This window comes from Colletotrichum truncatum, assembly GCF_014235925.2.
Source record: "Colletotrichum truncatum strain CMES1059 chromosome Unknown Contig_0006, whole genome shotgun sequence".
Classification (NCBI taxonomy): Eukaryota; Fungi; Ascomycota; class Sordariomycetes; order Glomerellales; family Glomerellaceae; genus Colletotrichum; species Colletotrichum truncatum.
The window spans coordinates 2,292,333-2,307,039 of NW_027222403.1; the positions used below are offsets into that span (position 1 = coordinate 2,292,333).

At 51.0% G+C, this 14,707-nt stretch overlaps 5 protein-coding genes across 5 annotated transcripts; 3 read left to right on the forward strand and 2 right to left on the reverse strand.

Annotated features, from left to right (window-relative positions):
- Positions 1–114: 114 nt before the first annotated feature.
- CTRU02_209915 (uncharacterized protein) lies at positions 115–1,099 on the forward strand (the record flags this gene model as incomplete). The annotated part of the gene is made up of 3 exons (XM_070205362.1): positions 115–222; positions 362–835; positions 857–1,099. 3 exons carry the CDS (start codon positions 115–117, stop codon positions 1,097–1,099), a joined length of 825 nt encoding a protein of 274 aa, XP_070061010.1.
- Positions 1,100–1,429: 330 nt separating this feature from the next.
- CTRU02_209916 (glycerol:h+ symporter) lies at positions 1,430–3,575 on the reverse strand (the record flags this gene model as incomplete). The annotated part of the gene is made up of 5 exons (XM_036720730.1): positions 1,430–1,536; positions 1,619–2,480; positions 2,545–3,123; positions 3,191–3,258; positions 3,317–3,575. 5 exons carry the CDS (start codon positions 3,573–3,575, stop codon positions 1,430–1,432), a joined length of 1,875 nt encoding a protein of 624 aa, XP_036587571.1.
- A 1,896-nt stretch (positions 3,576–5,471) lies between these two features.
- On the forward strand, positions 5,472–6,282 carry CTRU02_209917 (uncharacterized protein; the record flags this gene model as incomplete). Its single annotated transcript, XM_070205363.1, has 3 exons — positions 5,472–5,543; positions 5,590–5,948; positions 6,141–6,282. The coding sequence occupies 3 exons, from the start codon at positions 5,472–5,474 to the stop codon at positions 6,280–6,282; spliced, it is 573 nt and encodes a 190-aa protein (XP_070061011.1).
- Positions 6,283–8,076: 1,794 nt separating this feature from the next.
- CTRU02_209918 (mg2+ transporter) lies at positions 8,077–10,063 on the forward strand (the record flags this gene model as incomplete). The annotated part of the gene is made up of 4 exons (XM_070205364.1): positions 8,077–8,193; positions 8,249–9,453; positions 9,529–9,551; positions 9,966–10,063. The coding sequence occupies 4 exons, from the start codon at positions 8,077–8,079 to the stop codon at positions 10,061–10,063; spliced, it is 1,443 nt and encodes a 480-aa protein (XP_070061012.1).
- Positions 10,064–11,289: 1,226 nt separating this feature from the next.
- On the reverse strand, positions 11,290–13,308 carry CTRU02_209919 (polysaccharide lyase family 4 protein; the record flags this gene model as incomplete). The annotated part of the gene is made up of 7 exons (XM_070205365.1): positions 11,290–11,362; positions 11,415–11,516; positions 11,578–11,800; positions 11,856–11,960; positions 12,012–12,327; positions 12,385–12,612; positions 12,739–13,308. The coding sequence occupies 7 exons, from the start codon at positions 13,306–13,308 to the stop codon at positions 11,290–11,292; spliced, it is 1,617 nt and encodes a 538-aa protein (XP_070061013.1).
- Positions 13,309–14,707: the final 1,399 nt, after the last annotated feature.

Here is a 14,707-nt window from a genome sequence, read left to right on the forward strand (position 1 = left end):
AAAACCTCTTGGGCCTCGAACTTCCCACTCCCGGCTCAACTCCAAAATCTGAACATCGTCAAGCGAAAGAAAGGTTTTCACGCCTTGTCAGCGGCAATCCCTAGGCAGATCAAGATGTTCGCTGCCTTCCGCTTCGGGAAGGATCTCTGGGATCCGTCCCACCGCTTCGAGACCTCGTGGCTTTTACCTCCTTACCTGTTGGCAGCCTGTCGCGCGCTCATCGTGAGTTTTTACCCCTATCGCCTCCGGCATTCATGGTTTGCCCTCATCACAGCCATCGCCACCACCCCTTAATCAATTGCCTGCTGCCATACCCGCACTGGGGCCTGCTCTATTGGAAACTAACGATTTCCCTCTACAGAGTCTCTACATCTTCGTCGTTCGCTTTTTCATCATCGGCTGGACGTGTTCTCGCGAAGAGTACGGCGGTTGCGATGACGTCTCCAAGAGCTTCTCCTTCTTCACCGTCCTCACGTACTGGGGTCTAGGCTTCTACTTCCTCATCTCCGCCATCCATACCTTCACCTACGCGCACTCAGGCACCCCGCTGCTCGATCGCTTCCCGCGCCCTCTGCAGGCTCTCCACGCCTTCTACTACACCACCGTGACCACCTATCCGTTCATCGTGACGATTGTATACTGGGGCATTCTCTTCAAGGGACCGTGGTACACCGACGTGTTCGAGGCTTGGAGCAACATCTCCCAGCACGCTCTGAACTTGGCGTTCTCCCTCTTTGAGATCATTATCCCGCGCACCAGCGCCGCCCAGCTTGAATGGGTACACATGCTCTGGCTAATCATTGTGCTCGCCCTGTACCTCTCCCTCGCCTACCTGTCGCATTACATCTACTTGAAGGACCACAACGAGTACTTTTATCCCTACGGCTTCCTCGACATCGCCAAGAACGGCAGCGGTAAGACGGCGGCGTATATCGTCGGTATCGCCGTGGCCGGCATCGTCTTCTACCTTGTCGTCAAGGGCCTCATCTGGCTGAGGGAGTGGGTGACGGAGCGCAAGCTGGGAATGGACGGCAAATTTGCCCAGCAGCGTTACCATAACTACGACGCGGAACTGGGAACCATCAACAGCAAGCACTAGACTGGGCTGGCTGTCGAGCACCCCGTTGTTGGTTCATATATACATGAGTATATATATATATACCATTTCGGCAGCGCGCAAATCGTAAAATTTACGCGCTGTGGGCACGTTCACAAGGTCTTATTTAGGAGTAGGGAAGATTTTTTCGGAACAGGAGCGGACTGGCTGCATTGTCTATATACCCCCGGAAGGGACGGTGGTCGCTGTCCCTTAATTGTCACGATTCGCATCACGACACGAAGAACAGACGTAGAAGCAGTAGTATACAACAGCGTAGCTGTCTAGTATTGTAATACACTTTAATGACAAAGGAGTGGTAAATCGATTCTATCAGCACTTCAGCGAGATGCCCCTTCTCAACTCCGACTCGCGGATCTCAAACATGACTTGGATGCCCACGAACAGTGCCGAGCATGCAGTGATGAAGAATAGCACACCTATAACATCGTGTGTTAGAACATGATTTGTCTTTTTTCTTGAGGGATACACTGATGAGAGGGTGAGCGTTGCGCCACTTACCTGACCACTCATGCAAGATGCCGTGGATAATGCTCTGCAGACCGTCCAAACCAACCGCGAAGCCGACCAAGTTGGCAATCATCATCATGAGCACGTTGGCAACGGCTCCCGCACCGCACAGCCACCGGTACTCCCTCTGTCTGTTCTCCCACTTCCTGGCGGGGAAGAGGAGCCCTGCGACGACCTCGGGAAGAAGGAAGAGAACAATGAGCCAGCCCCAGATGAGCAGGCGCAGGCGGATATCATGCCAGAGAGCTACGAAAGTGAAGACCAGCAGGTAGGTAGCAATAGACCGGACAGTGGTGGTCCAAGAGCGGAAGTTTGCGCCGCCGAGGGGTATGTAGATGTAGCGGATAAGCCAGCGGTTGTATGAGCGGTGCCAGGCCTTCCAGAAGGACCTTGGCGACCAGTTGTTCGAGACACAGCGAAGCATGTTCTCGGGCGGGTCGACGCCGTCGAGGAGAGCCCAGAGACGGAAAAGGCGCCAGGGGAGGAGGAGCTTCAGCCATATGATGTGGAGGTTGAAGTAGGACAACAGGGAGAGCTGAGCAGGAGTGTAGGAGGACCAGTTGGGTCCCGCCTTGGAGATGGCACAGACGTAATCGTAGTGGAGGATAACCTCCATCGCGAGCAGGACGAGGACGAAGCGGACGGCGTAACGGAAAGTGCGGCCGGTCTCTACAGAGACGGAAGGATGGCGGAGCTGGGAGATGAAGTCGTTATAGGTCATAATGGGCCCGACAAGGTAGAGGGGCGCGTAGATTGCGTACGCGAGGTAGTTGCGAAAGGAGTAGTCTTGGGGAGCGGCGGAAATGGCGAGGCGGTCCCGTTCCGAGAGATTCGCGGGGTCGAGCTGCTTCTTCTTGGGGATATCAGTACTGAGGAGAAGGAGATGGGGTGTGAGACAAGTGGGGGACTGTTCTTACCTCTAATGCGCTTCCGCCGCGCTGTTCGAGGCTGAAGTAATAGTCCAAATTGAAGCTGATGAGGCGGAGGACGGTGATGTTGAAGAGGACCTCCCACCGCGACATCAGCCCGCCATAGGAGTCCATCCAGGCGCCCCATCGCACGAGGAAGGGGTCATCCTCCAGCACACTCTTGTTCGCCGGCGGCGGGGTAATAAACTGCGCGATGGCGGCAAATTTGTACCCCTTGCAAATCTCGTTGGCGAAGAGCATACAGACGTTGAAGATCCATGTGGCGGCAGGGACGTACCTGCGCGGAAGGCGCGTGGCAAGCTGGTAGTTGATATGAAGAATGGTGAGGACCTTGAGGGCAGAGAAGCCATGCAGGGCAACGAGGAAAACGAGGGCGAAGCGGTAGTCAAAGGAAGCGCGCTGCTCGAGACGAGCATCGCCTTGTTCTGTTACGGACTTCTTATGCAAGTCCGCGGGGACCGGGAAGACGGCGTTCCACAGCTTGCGGAGGAGGGGATGGAAGATTAAGAGGAAGCCCATGGCGGGAAGGTTTCGGCGGAAAGTGTTATACTGCGAGTCGGAAATATCCTTGATCGTGGAAAGATTTGTGTAAGTCGTTTTTTTCATGGAAGAGAGGGGTAAGGATGCGGCTCACAATCTTACGCCCTGGGATCCAGCCGTCGGCTAGGAAGCGCTCGTAGTTGTGGTATCGGGGGTCAGAAGCTGTCCGAGGGGAAGGTCAGTAAAGCTCTGATTATATGGTCTCAGAGGAGCTACCCACGCCTTGACACATCATAGGCAACCCAAAACATGTATGGCAACAGGCAGGCGATAATGAGTAGGTAACAGGAGAACTCTGGTGTTTTCCATTTTGATGGCTGTGCTCGACTCTGAGCTTTGCTCGACGGTTCTTTGCTCTGCGCAGGATCCGTTCGCGCCTCGATGACGGTCTTGTAGGGAACAGAAGAGGAGTTCGTGAAGCGAGTGTCAAGGTTGTCGAGGTCGTAGATGCTCCTCAGGAATTTGAAGGGGCCACCCATGGTGGGCTGATGGTGCTGCTTGGAGCTTGACGCGTGTGCGGGGAGAATCGAAAAGGACGGTACTTGGAGATCTCTAGATCATCGTTGTTTGTTAAGAATAGGGAGAGTCCCCCAGGACTATGTTGAATGAGGGTAAATTGGTAGCCAGGTTGGTCGATGGTCGAGGACCGAAGTGGGAGATTGTGGGAGGTCTCGTGTCCGTGGATCGCATTTCCGTCCCATGTGTCCAATCGACGGTACGGTTATTTTTGTGACGCAAGGCTGCTAAAGCAAGCAAGCTAAGCTCAGGCACAGATACCTGGGTGCCCCATAGCACTGTGACCTGCCAGTTGCACTGCCCGCAAAGCTGGGGCTCCTTTTTTCTTCTAGAGCGTCCCAATTGGCGGGGGTGATCGACAATACCCCTTTTTCTGCGCTGGGGTTAAGGGTCGTCTTGCATGCCTCGGTCCCTGGATTGCAGGCATACAGCACCTCCACGGAATTCTTGCGACCAATGGCGGTCAACCATTACAAAATTTGGAACGCGTACTCGGAAATGCACAACATGAATCGAGGATTTAGCTAACTTCAGCATTTACTGTTGTTAATCAGAGGCAGTTTGCCTGATTTCATAGTTACTTTCCTACTGCTGTTGTTACTCAAGCTCAGAACAGCAGTCAATTTGTTCGGAGCAGTCGTAAGTTGGGCAAAGACACCACGTTACTTTGAGGTTCTTTGGACTTGGGCTTATAAGTCAGTTCACGTCCCTTAACCACCACATACGACCGTGCCTACTAGAAAGCTCCGAGTCCCGTTCACTCTCTCATGTATAAGCCAGTGAGGACTGGACTAGATCACCTACACAGACCAGTATCCTTGCTGCCTAAAGGTCCGTCAAAACGGACCTCTGTTCTCTACTCGTCAGCGCCGTAAGGCTCGCCCGTCTGTGACTATTTCAATCCGCCCATTCGCACTGACGAAGTTGACCCGCTGCCGTGCCCTCTCGGTATTGTAGATTCAGCCTTGGTGTCATTCCGGCTCTCAGAATCCTACATGAAGTTCTCGCCATACTGTATCATGCAGGCCCCACCACCTCCCTCGACACTTCAACCCACGCAAAGGTTCCAAAGTGCCCATTGTAATTCAGCTCATCAGACTTATTATGATTCCATTCACGATACTTGATGTGGTTCTGGTCGAAACTCTCATGGTTTGTCTCGCAAGACTTGGCGTGATTGTGATCGATCAATCACCCCCTTCTACGCCCCGAACGCCCCTTTCTGGCAAGAAAGAACCTTGAAGCGGCGGCTTGCCCCCCTTCCTCTCAGTACATCCTGCGCTATCTTGCAATCATCAAGCCAACGGAGCAGGCATTCACTCCGCCTGCGTGGCATCTCAGCACTACTTTCCCTACGATGAACCTCTGGTTGACCACAACGATGCATTTAAGTTTGAGATTGTTGGCAGGAAAGACAACAATTACAATCACTCCTTCGGATTGACCAGACTACATGAGATGTCCTGCGAGGAATTCTCGACTCCGTAGACAGGCTGCACTTAAAAGTCCACGTTCTTATTTGATAGATCCATTGTCGAAGACACCAGGTTAAATTCCAAAATAAGTTACTGTCACACAGCCAGTGGGGACCTCAACCACAATCGATTTGGTACTTGTGTGCAAATGTTTAGGGGGTACAGGTGGCAGAGCAATCAATGACAGGGATACGTTGGATTTGACCAGTCAATGACCAATCTGCAGGTTCTACGTGCAGGATGACCGATTAGAGCAAGCGGCATCACAGCCGCTTCATCTCCCTGCCTGATTTCCCCTCATTAAGCATTGTTGCGCAGCTGTTTTAGCTAACCTTGATCTCTTCCATCACCCAGGCATATGGAACAGCAATCGAAGTCAAAATCATGAGTAGGAAAAAGGACTCTGAGCTTCTCAAGTATCTGGCTGGTGCCAAGCCCCACGGAAATCGTCAGCCAGTAAGAGACCCCTATACAGCCAAACATTTGATAGTAATCATACCAGCAGCGAAGCACATTGGAAGCGGACATATCAGAGGAGAGCCTCTCGCATGGTGAGACCGATGGCTCTGGGACGGCGAACGATGCCGGTATCTCCGGCACTGTCTGGCTGAAACCAAGAGATGTACAGACAAACCTGGATGATGCTTCTAACCACGAAGCCTTCTCTGAACCCGAATCTAAAGCCTGGACTGAGCTGAAAACAGTCGGTCCGGACACTGTGACTTCTACAGACTTACTGACGATACGAGGTTTGGATTACCTGGATGCAAAAGGGGCCATTGACAAAATCACTATTGCATCTTCAGGCGGCCCAACTACAGCAAACTCGACTGGGCCCGCCTCGCTTGCACTCAAATGGCTGTGAGTTCTTTTCTCCTCCTTTTATCAAGTAGGTTGGCACAAGAATCGTGCTTGTGGGTGTCTACTAACCGAAACTAACGCTCAAACGTCCATGTGGCAGTCATATTACGAGGCCTTCGATAAGTTTGTCGATACTTGAGGTCGCCACCCCCCCTAGGAACTCCAAAATTGGACAGCTAACGAACAGCGCAGCGATACGTACAAGCCTGTCCACTGGTTTCCCAAGATATGCAAGCTGTCGCAAAGGCAGTTTTCAAAGAGGTGGGAAGGAGGTTTGCCACAAGCACCGATCGAGGTTCCTATGTGGAACCTGGGGCCATACTTCGCTATGTAGGCAATTATCCTCCAACAAAAACGAAAATGCGTCGAGAAACTGAGCCAGTCACGTTCTCTTCCTGCCCTTATTTCACATTTCAAGAAAAGGGGAGTACAGTTAGAGGAGCTGCCCAATTCCCACAGACGCTCTTACACCACCTTTATGGCTATGATTTCGGAGGTGATTCTGCCGTTGGCCAAGTAATGCAAAGCTTGGGAGCTGAAACTTCGAAGAAAATGCTTCATGTAGCACAGATTTGGTGTCTATTAATCGGTTCAGGTACGTGAAGCATAGCAACATCCTCCCCGCCTCGCTGAGACTCATAATATACTGTCGCCAGATTGTATTATTACCATGTCTCCGGCTTCATTTGAACACGTCAAAGGGGAACACATAACAGTGGATTTATCAAGGGCACCTAAGCCAAGATTAAGGAGGGCCACACTGGTGTACGAGCGCTCAAACAAAGAGCGCAGGTATGAGTTACCTGTAGCTGAGGGCTGGAACTATGTGGTTAGTTTCTATTGTAGTAGATCCATGGCGAAGGATAAATGTCACACTAACAAATGTCCCTCGACGCAGGACTTCTTGCAGCATGTCATGAAAACCATCAACAAGCCAGCATGGAGAGCATCCCAGTTTTTTGTTGTAAACCCAAATCGCCGGCGCTTATCTCCAAAGGCTTGGCTCCGTCTCATGGCGCGGGGTTCAACAGAACTCGGCGTCTTCCACCTGATTAAAAAAACGCACGATGATGATGATCTGAGGTATCGTGTTATGCATGTGGCTTCGGATTCTGGCCTCTCTAGTACAGATGATACCTCATCAAGCTCTTCTTCCGGCGAAGACCCTTCCTCCGACAGCAACTGGAACCTATCAGAACCAAGACTATCTGGGGAAGGAGATACCGCTGCCGCTAACGTTGAATCTCTGGGATATACCGGTGCAAGGACCGTCATCGAAAATTTACAGACCTGGAGATCTAGCAACCATCTTGATGACGTTTCTGAGCATCCGTGGTTTACCGCTCTCCGAGTTCCACCTTCTATTGGTGAAACGGGGGCTAAGCCTCAGCAAGGTAACTCAAAGCTAGACGACGTAAAGACTACGATACAAAACTCAAACGGAACGCAAGATGAAGACCCGGACAGTAGCTCAAGTTCGGACTGGTCCGACGATTTGGAAAGGGATTATATGCTTCAGACGCGACGTCAGTTTTCTGGGACAAACCGGAGAACAGGCTTGATACCAGTCTCCTTTCCTTTTCTTCTATGGCGAACCAAGAAGACAGCGAATAGAAATACTGAGGAGATGGAAAAAGATTTGTTAACTGCCCTAGACTACATTCACGACCACATTTCTAGCAGTTGGGATGGCAGCATGTACAAGCCAGTCTTCAGGTGCACTCTAGAACGGCTTTTACTGCGTAGCAGCTTCTCTCCGGAAACGAATGAGATGCGTGCCCCCCGATTGCCAACAGATAAACAGGGGAAGCCTATCATTGACGCGGGGCTAGATGCTGTAACACATGAAAGACGAGCAGGCGATTCATCAGATAACAAGAACATTTCAGAAACACCTTTTCAACCCCTCAACAGCCCTAAAATCGCCAAGAAAACTGGCAACGACGGTATAGAAGCAAACTTAAGCGTAGGAGCGCACTCTGGCTCTACCCCTAAAGAGACGAAGGTCTCAAGTGTGGGAGCTGAGGATGTCGCCAAACAACCCATCACAGACGTTCCGCAAGAACATGACTTTGGGCGAGAGTATGGGGGCATTCCTGTTGACCCCTCACGAGATGACACCCTCCTTATGAAAGAGTTGCTCGAAGTATCAAGGAGCATCATGTCAGCATTTGTGCCGCATGATGGATGCAGCGACCACGACTTCATAGTCCGTTTCTGGGGCTCTTTGGACAAAATATGCCGCGTATGTTATCGTTGTGAAACTACATTATTTCCATCTGATTGGTTTTTCGAAACAGCAAATCAACTGGGCTTCAGCTCACCATGAGCAACGCCGCACTTCAACCTATAGTATCCGGAACTTTGATCATCTCGGGGATTCTAGAGCCGACCCTGACTCAGATTGGCGCCCGGCACTGAGTTGGTCCGATTGTCCGGAGTGCAACGAGCATAGAGTGTACACTTCCTCGACGACGGCCCTCGGTCACTTGCATTTGGTGCACTTCTTCTGCACGTACAACAAGACGAATGAACGCCCATTCAATGACCCTTGTTACGTTTGGCTCCTACAGAAGACCTCAGGAGATGTCAGGCGCCAGTACGTTTCAAATGCCGCGCGAGAGTTTGTCAATGATCTCTGGGATTTCGACCGAACAATCCAGGGACTTCATGCTCTTGTTGCCAGGCCGTCAAACCTGACCAAGGCGGCGAGTATCCCGCGGCCGCTTCTACCAAATAACCTGAAGCTTGCATTTAGTGCTATCCTCGCCATTTACATCGTTCATGCCAGGCGGCTCTCCCTGGAAAATGAGGCTTGCCTGTTCAATCCGATCACCAAACAGCAGTGGTTGGAAGGAGACAGAACCAGGAGAAACGTTAAACTTGCGGAGGAGCGACAGGCTATCACTAGAAACAGGGTAGAAGAGCTTCTCCAGCTTGCTAGACAAGGCATTTTGGGATTGGAGCACACGGAGAGCGCCCAAATCAACCTCAACGACTGGGCGAATCCGAGGTCCAAATCAGTAGGGCTGGAGTTTCTGGCGCTCGCAGTGATGAGCGGGCTGCAGAACAGGCCGGTCCTGCCCGACCCTGTGACCAACGTCGAGGAAATCTATAAGATGTATATGAATAACATCCGTCTCCAGGCTAGCCGGCGGCCGAACCGACGCTTGTTCCTCCAAATGAACGCGCTGCAAGAAGAGCTCAACGCCGTCCGCAGTGTCGTTGCTTGCCAGCGAGACCTGCTTGACAAGTACCTGTGGCTCCTATCTCCAGACTCGTTCCGGGCTTCTAATATCAAACGTTCGAGGCCCTTTGAGAACGAGCGCATCTTTGCGACCCGACAGCTCAGATCTCTGCGGGCCAGAGATGCGAAACTCGCCTTGTTGAAGGATATGGCAGGAACGTTCCGTGAACAGTTCAAACAAACCATTGAGGTCCTCGAGGAGGATCATGGGAAAGCGATTAGAGTGTTCACCATCGTCACACTGTTCTTTCTCCCAATGTAAGCCACCGTTACGAGAGAGTTCTTGAGGTATTTTTGTGCTCATGCTCTGGACACCGCGCTGACATGGTCCAGGTCCTTCATTTCTAGCTTTTTTGGTATGAATACAACGGATATTCGGGACACACCCTACAACCAAGGGTTCTTCTGGATGGTTTCCATACCTGTAACGGTTTTTGTTCTCATAATAGCTTTTACTTATAGCTACAAGGGGGATGAGATCAGCGACTGGATTTCTTTGAAACTAGACGAGCAGCGCCAGAAGTTGCGTACGGATTCAACAAACCCAACACTGAACGCTGGCTTTTCTAGAGTAGAGCCAAGGGAAGCGGTAGAAGGGTTGACGCGCAGAACGACGTGGGCATCCTGGGCAGAATTCCGGCGAGTAAATAAAGAAGGAAGATCTTTACGTGCTAGTAGGCGGAAAACTGCAAGACGCTCTACTCGGCGACGTGTCCATAATGATGATTCATCAATGTCGGACAATCTCATAGATGACTAATGGGCTGTAGATCAAGATGCTGCGGTAGAAGTTAAGACGGTCGGTAGAATCGTTGATCCCGGAACAGGCTTTCGGGAGACCATTTTGGCTATGGTTCAGAATCTGTGAAAGTACAGGGGCCGCCGCGCTGTTCTGTTTTGCATCATGGCTACACCAATACATTATTTGCCCTCGTCTACTTCTCAGGAATAGAAAGATAGCGGCAGAGCCGAGAAGAAGTTCAATTACAAAAATCAAACTATGATCAAAGTCACTTTGAAAGACTCTGAGTTCCCTGCCGAATTTGACCTGCGGTGGTTGATGTTACCAGATGGGAATTTCAGAAAGGATGATTCTATTCGCCAAGTCATGAAGGCAGCATTACATGCGCATTTGTAGGCGTAGGCAGTATACGGGAGACTAGTGCCCGGGAAAATTGCAATGTAGAGACACTGCCATCACAGTAGAGCTGATTGTAACTACTACCAGGAGCACTCGCTTCAGGTTGATCATCATGACCGGGGGGGGGGGGGGGGGGGGGGGGGGATAGAATTGGATCACAGTCCAGCAAGCAATGGTGTTACCCAGATGCTGAAAAATTTACCATGTCACAAGTTCGGCGCCTTATTTATTACGATACTCTTGGAATTGTTCCTCTGCCACCTGTCGTGAAAGATTTCATTCATACACACTACTACGTGTCTATTACTAGCTCTATCAAGCTACAGCGAAAATTTACTATACAAGCCTCTCTTAATCTATAAAGCGAAGGATGCTCCCGTTCAAACTGTCCTCGAACCTAGGCGCACCGGAGAACGGCGTTAGCCTCCGGTCCAGCCGTCATGTCAAGTGATTGAACTCAAACTATTAACGTGTATTGGTTGTCGGCTGAGGTAGTACGGGTGATATACATGAGAGCCAGCGGATGATGGCTTGCACCTCCCCACGGCGCCCGGGCTGAAATCGGACAGAAAAAGAGACCCGGCACTGTTCACCACCGACATACGCTACCAAGAATTCCTAGAGACAAAGTTTGTTCTCAGATTCTATAACTTCCACTAAAGATGAGAAATAAGGATTTGTGTTATGCGTCAGTTCATAGGTTCATGTGTATCAGAATATGTTGCCGGTACAGACACTAGTTCGACAGCGTAGATGGGGTGTATAGATAGTTCAGTTGTTTGTACGCAGACCCAAGGGGCCCGAGAGATATATACAGGTTTATGTACAGCTTGAAACAAAATATATGTGCAAGAAATGATCCAAGTAGTGATCATATGTTCAATCCAAGTGTGTATAACGTGGGGCAGACAGTGCTTTTACGCCCCTACACGGTTGCAAAATACTGCCACTACTTAAGGAAGAAGCTCAATAGCATCAAAACTGACACCAGGGCTGAGGAACTTGACTCCAGAGCTGCCGGAAATGCTAGTTCTATCTGTTAGCTAAGCTCAAAAATCGGACATATAAGGCTACGAACATGTTGATGGTGAGGATTTGGTACTCGCTTGTGCTTTGAATCCAAGCGGACTGAGGAACAGCATATGTGAGCTTCACATTGTTTCCACGGTATGTGCCAACACTTTCGGGTTCATTAGCTTATATCTATCAGAGTTGGTGGTGTCGAGCGGAGTGAAACATACGTGAGCGAGCGGGTGCTGGCCTGCTTAGTAGCGGCAGGCAAGGCAGAGGACCACTGGTTGACCTTGATAGAAGGACGGCCACCAATGTAAGCCTCAGTGAGACCAATACGAACGGTATGGCCGGACTTGAGCTGCTCGGCATTAAGCTTGAAGTAGATGAGGTAGCCACTGTTGACCTCCTTCCACATGTAACCGGGGAAGCGGTTGGCGGAGTGCGTTCCGACTAATACAAGTTAATCATATACTTAAAAAGAATTGGTATTGTTAAACGGGCTTACCAATGAAGTTGCCCGCGTTCCAGGTCGCAATGCGCTTGTCGGAGGGGTGCATGTAGGTCAGTTTCATTGGTGTATCCTCGAAGTTGAGGAAGCCACGGGGAGTTCCTAAGGTTTATCAGCATTAAGGAATCAATTCTTCGGTGTTTCAAAACTTACCGTCCCACTCTCCAATGCGCCAGATGGTGGCATCATCTTGGGGGTCAACACAGGTGAGCGTGTTCACGGCGGAGCCCTTGCCGGCGGTGATGGTGACGGAGGAGGTGGCAACCTCAAGCTCGTCCTTGTAGACGGTCACTGTATAAGTGCCGGGGATGATCTTGGTAATAGACCAGGCTCCGTTGGCACCTGCGGTTGCCCAGTACTGAGCGTTGGCGTTGCTGAGGCCGACAACGTAGGTCTTGCCGCTCTTCATGTTCTTCAGACCGACACCGCTGGCGTATCCACGACCAGAAGCGGGAACCCAGCCGTCGAGCTTGTGATCATGTCAGTAAGATTGCCTCAGGGGTTTATAGAGTAACTTGATACTTACGCCCTTGTCATCGAACCAGGACCAGTCGGCCTTGCGGGCGAACAGGTTGCTGTTAGGGTCCTCGCCATTGGTGAAAGAAAGAACGGAGGGACCCTGAAGGCCGGTGCGCATGGGGTCGGTGTGGCCCATGTTGTAGTAGTAGATGTCGTACAAGTCCTCTCCCGTGGGGTCGGCACGGCGAACAAGGGAGCGGAAGAAGGGGCCGCCAGAGGCCTTCTCGTGGTTGCTCTAGTAAACAGATGTTAGTCCTCTGCGGCCATTCTTACATCGCAGTATCAAAACTTACTCGGATCATAAACAGACCGACACCGCTCTTCTTGCGGCCAACGTAGTCATCTGAAATGGTCAATATGCTTTGGGTGTTGTTGATAGATGATGTCGCTTACAGTCAATAGTCCTGCCGTAGTTGGAGCCTTGGTAGTGCTTGCTCTTGGTCAAGCCGGCACTGTTTACGTTAATGTCCTGAGCCTCGATAATGCTGCTGCCGCCATCATAAAAATCACTCTCGGTAGAACCGTGAGAGAAGATTCCACCCTTGATTCTAACGATGTAGCGCATGGCAGAGATCGAGTTGTCCTTTTTGTTTGTGAACAAGTAAACATTGTTGTTGCCATATCGGACAAAGATCCAGTGCTTCAAAGTGCCGTGAACAACAGAGACCTTGATGACGTTTGAGTAACTAGCGATGCTGACGGTGCTAGCGCCCAAGCCAGATTCGACGTGGGTGTTCTTGCCGCCCCAGCCGTTGTACTCAACACCCTTGAACTTGAGCGAAGAAATGTCACCGCAGCACTTGGTGACCTTGATAACGAGATCGGCACCAGAGTCGATCACATACTCGCTGCCGCTGTCAGACCAGCCGAAGGCTGCAAACACGGCCGACGGCAGGAGGAAAAAGGAGAGGAAGAAAGAGAGCAGCAACATCTTGCTAATAGTCGATTCGTCAAACCCTGAGTAAAGGAGTGAAAATGAAGACCGCAGCAGCAGTGCGGTCTTGTTGGTCTAAAGGAGTGACAGATGAGACGAAAAAGAACAACGACAACGTAGATCCCTTCCTTTCGAGAGGGCGTGAGAGCAACAGAGTTCCATTATATGAGTACCACGTACAAAAGCCATCTCCGCCCTCGACCGCTCCGCCCTCTTCCAAGACCCAAGACCGAAAAGGTTGCCGTATCGGCCGGTAGCGTAGTTAACAAGGCCCCCTTAAGCTTGACCACTTGATGGAACGTCTATGGTGGAATAGATTGGGTGTTACAGCGTATGCGGGGATAGTACGTGCTGATGCCGCCTTCGTCGGCCATGGGTCCTCGGAGGTGGCCCTACCAGGCGTATTGTCCGCGGTCCTGTGACCCACTCGTCATATCCGGCCTCCATGACCCCGGCGCCCACGTTTTGGGAGCACCATTATGCCCATTATCAGACACAGAGCTTTTGAAATCCTATTGAGATATATCATCATCCGAAGGAACGAATCATGGAGCAGCAATGACTGATTCGTGCGCGTAAGGGGCACCAGCGGGTAGGTGGAATCCAAAAGACTCAGCCGGTCAACTCTCTCCACCAACGGAATCCTCCATTATTGAACACTTAGAGTGTCTCCCCATTCTTGATTCATTCAAGGTGGTATTCTAGTTTGTGGTTTATGGAGACAACTTTGTGCTGAGGAGCAGTCCGCGAATAGGCTTAACCGCGACCCTGATCTTGCTAGGTCTACACCTCGACTGCCAATATGCCTCTGGTCCAGAAAGTTGCAATCTAACAGTGATCAAAAAGGGTTGATATTGCTATCGATCTGAATTATGAACAAGCGGCCTCCAGCGAAATGCCGGTCGTTGTCCGTAGTTAGACAGTGGTATCCACGTAGGGTAGGATCAAATCCTCCGTTTACTGCCGGGAAAGCCGTTTGCTGTTATCTCCGCTTCAGAATACCAGGCACCACTCTACTACCACCCTTTCAAATTCCGAGGGTATGGACCACGGTGCAGACTATTGACACCTCATTCGGTTGTCTGAAGACTCTAGCCCGCTTCATGGTTCGTGGCTACTCGCTTCTCATGGTGAGAATCGAGCACCTGTCGTTGTTACGCAACAAATCCACAGTGAATGGAGTCAACTTTGCAGTCAGTGGGGTCCACTCTATCTCTTTCGGTGACTGGGCTTAACCAAAAACCCTTAAGGCGTCTTGTTTGGGAAGTGGCTCCTATTATGGGTCCTGTTTCCGGATCAAAGGGTCCACTGAAGAGGCTCGTCCCTGCGATTTGCGAGGCTTGCCTTACCACTTTCGAGTCAGTACCAGCATCACCTGAAGCTCGGGCTTGGTAGC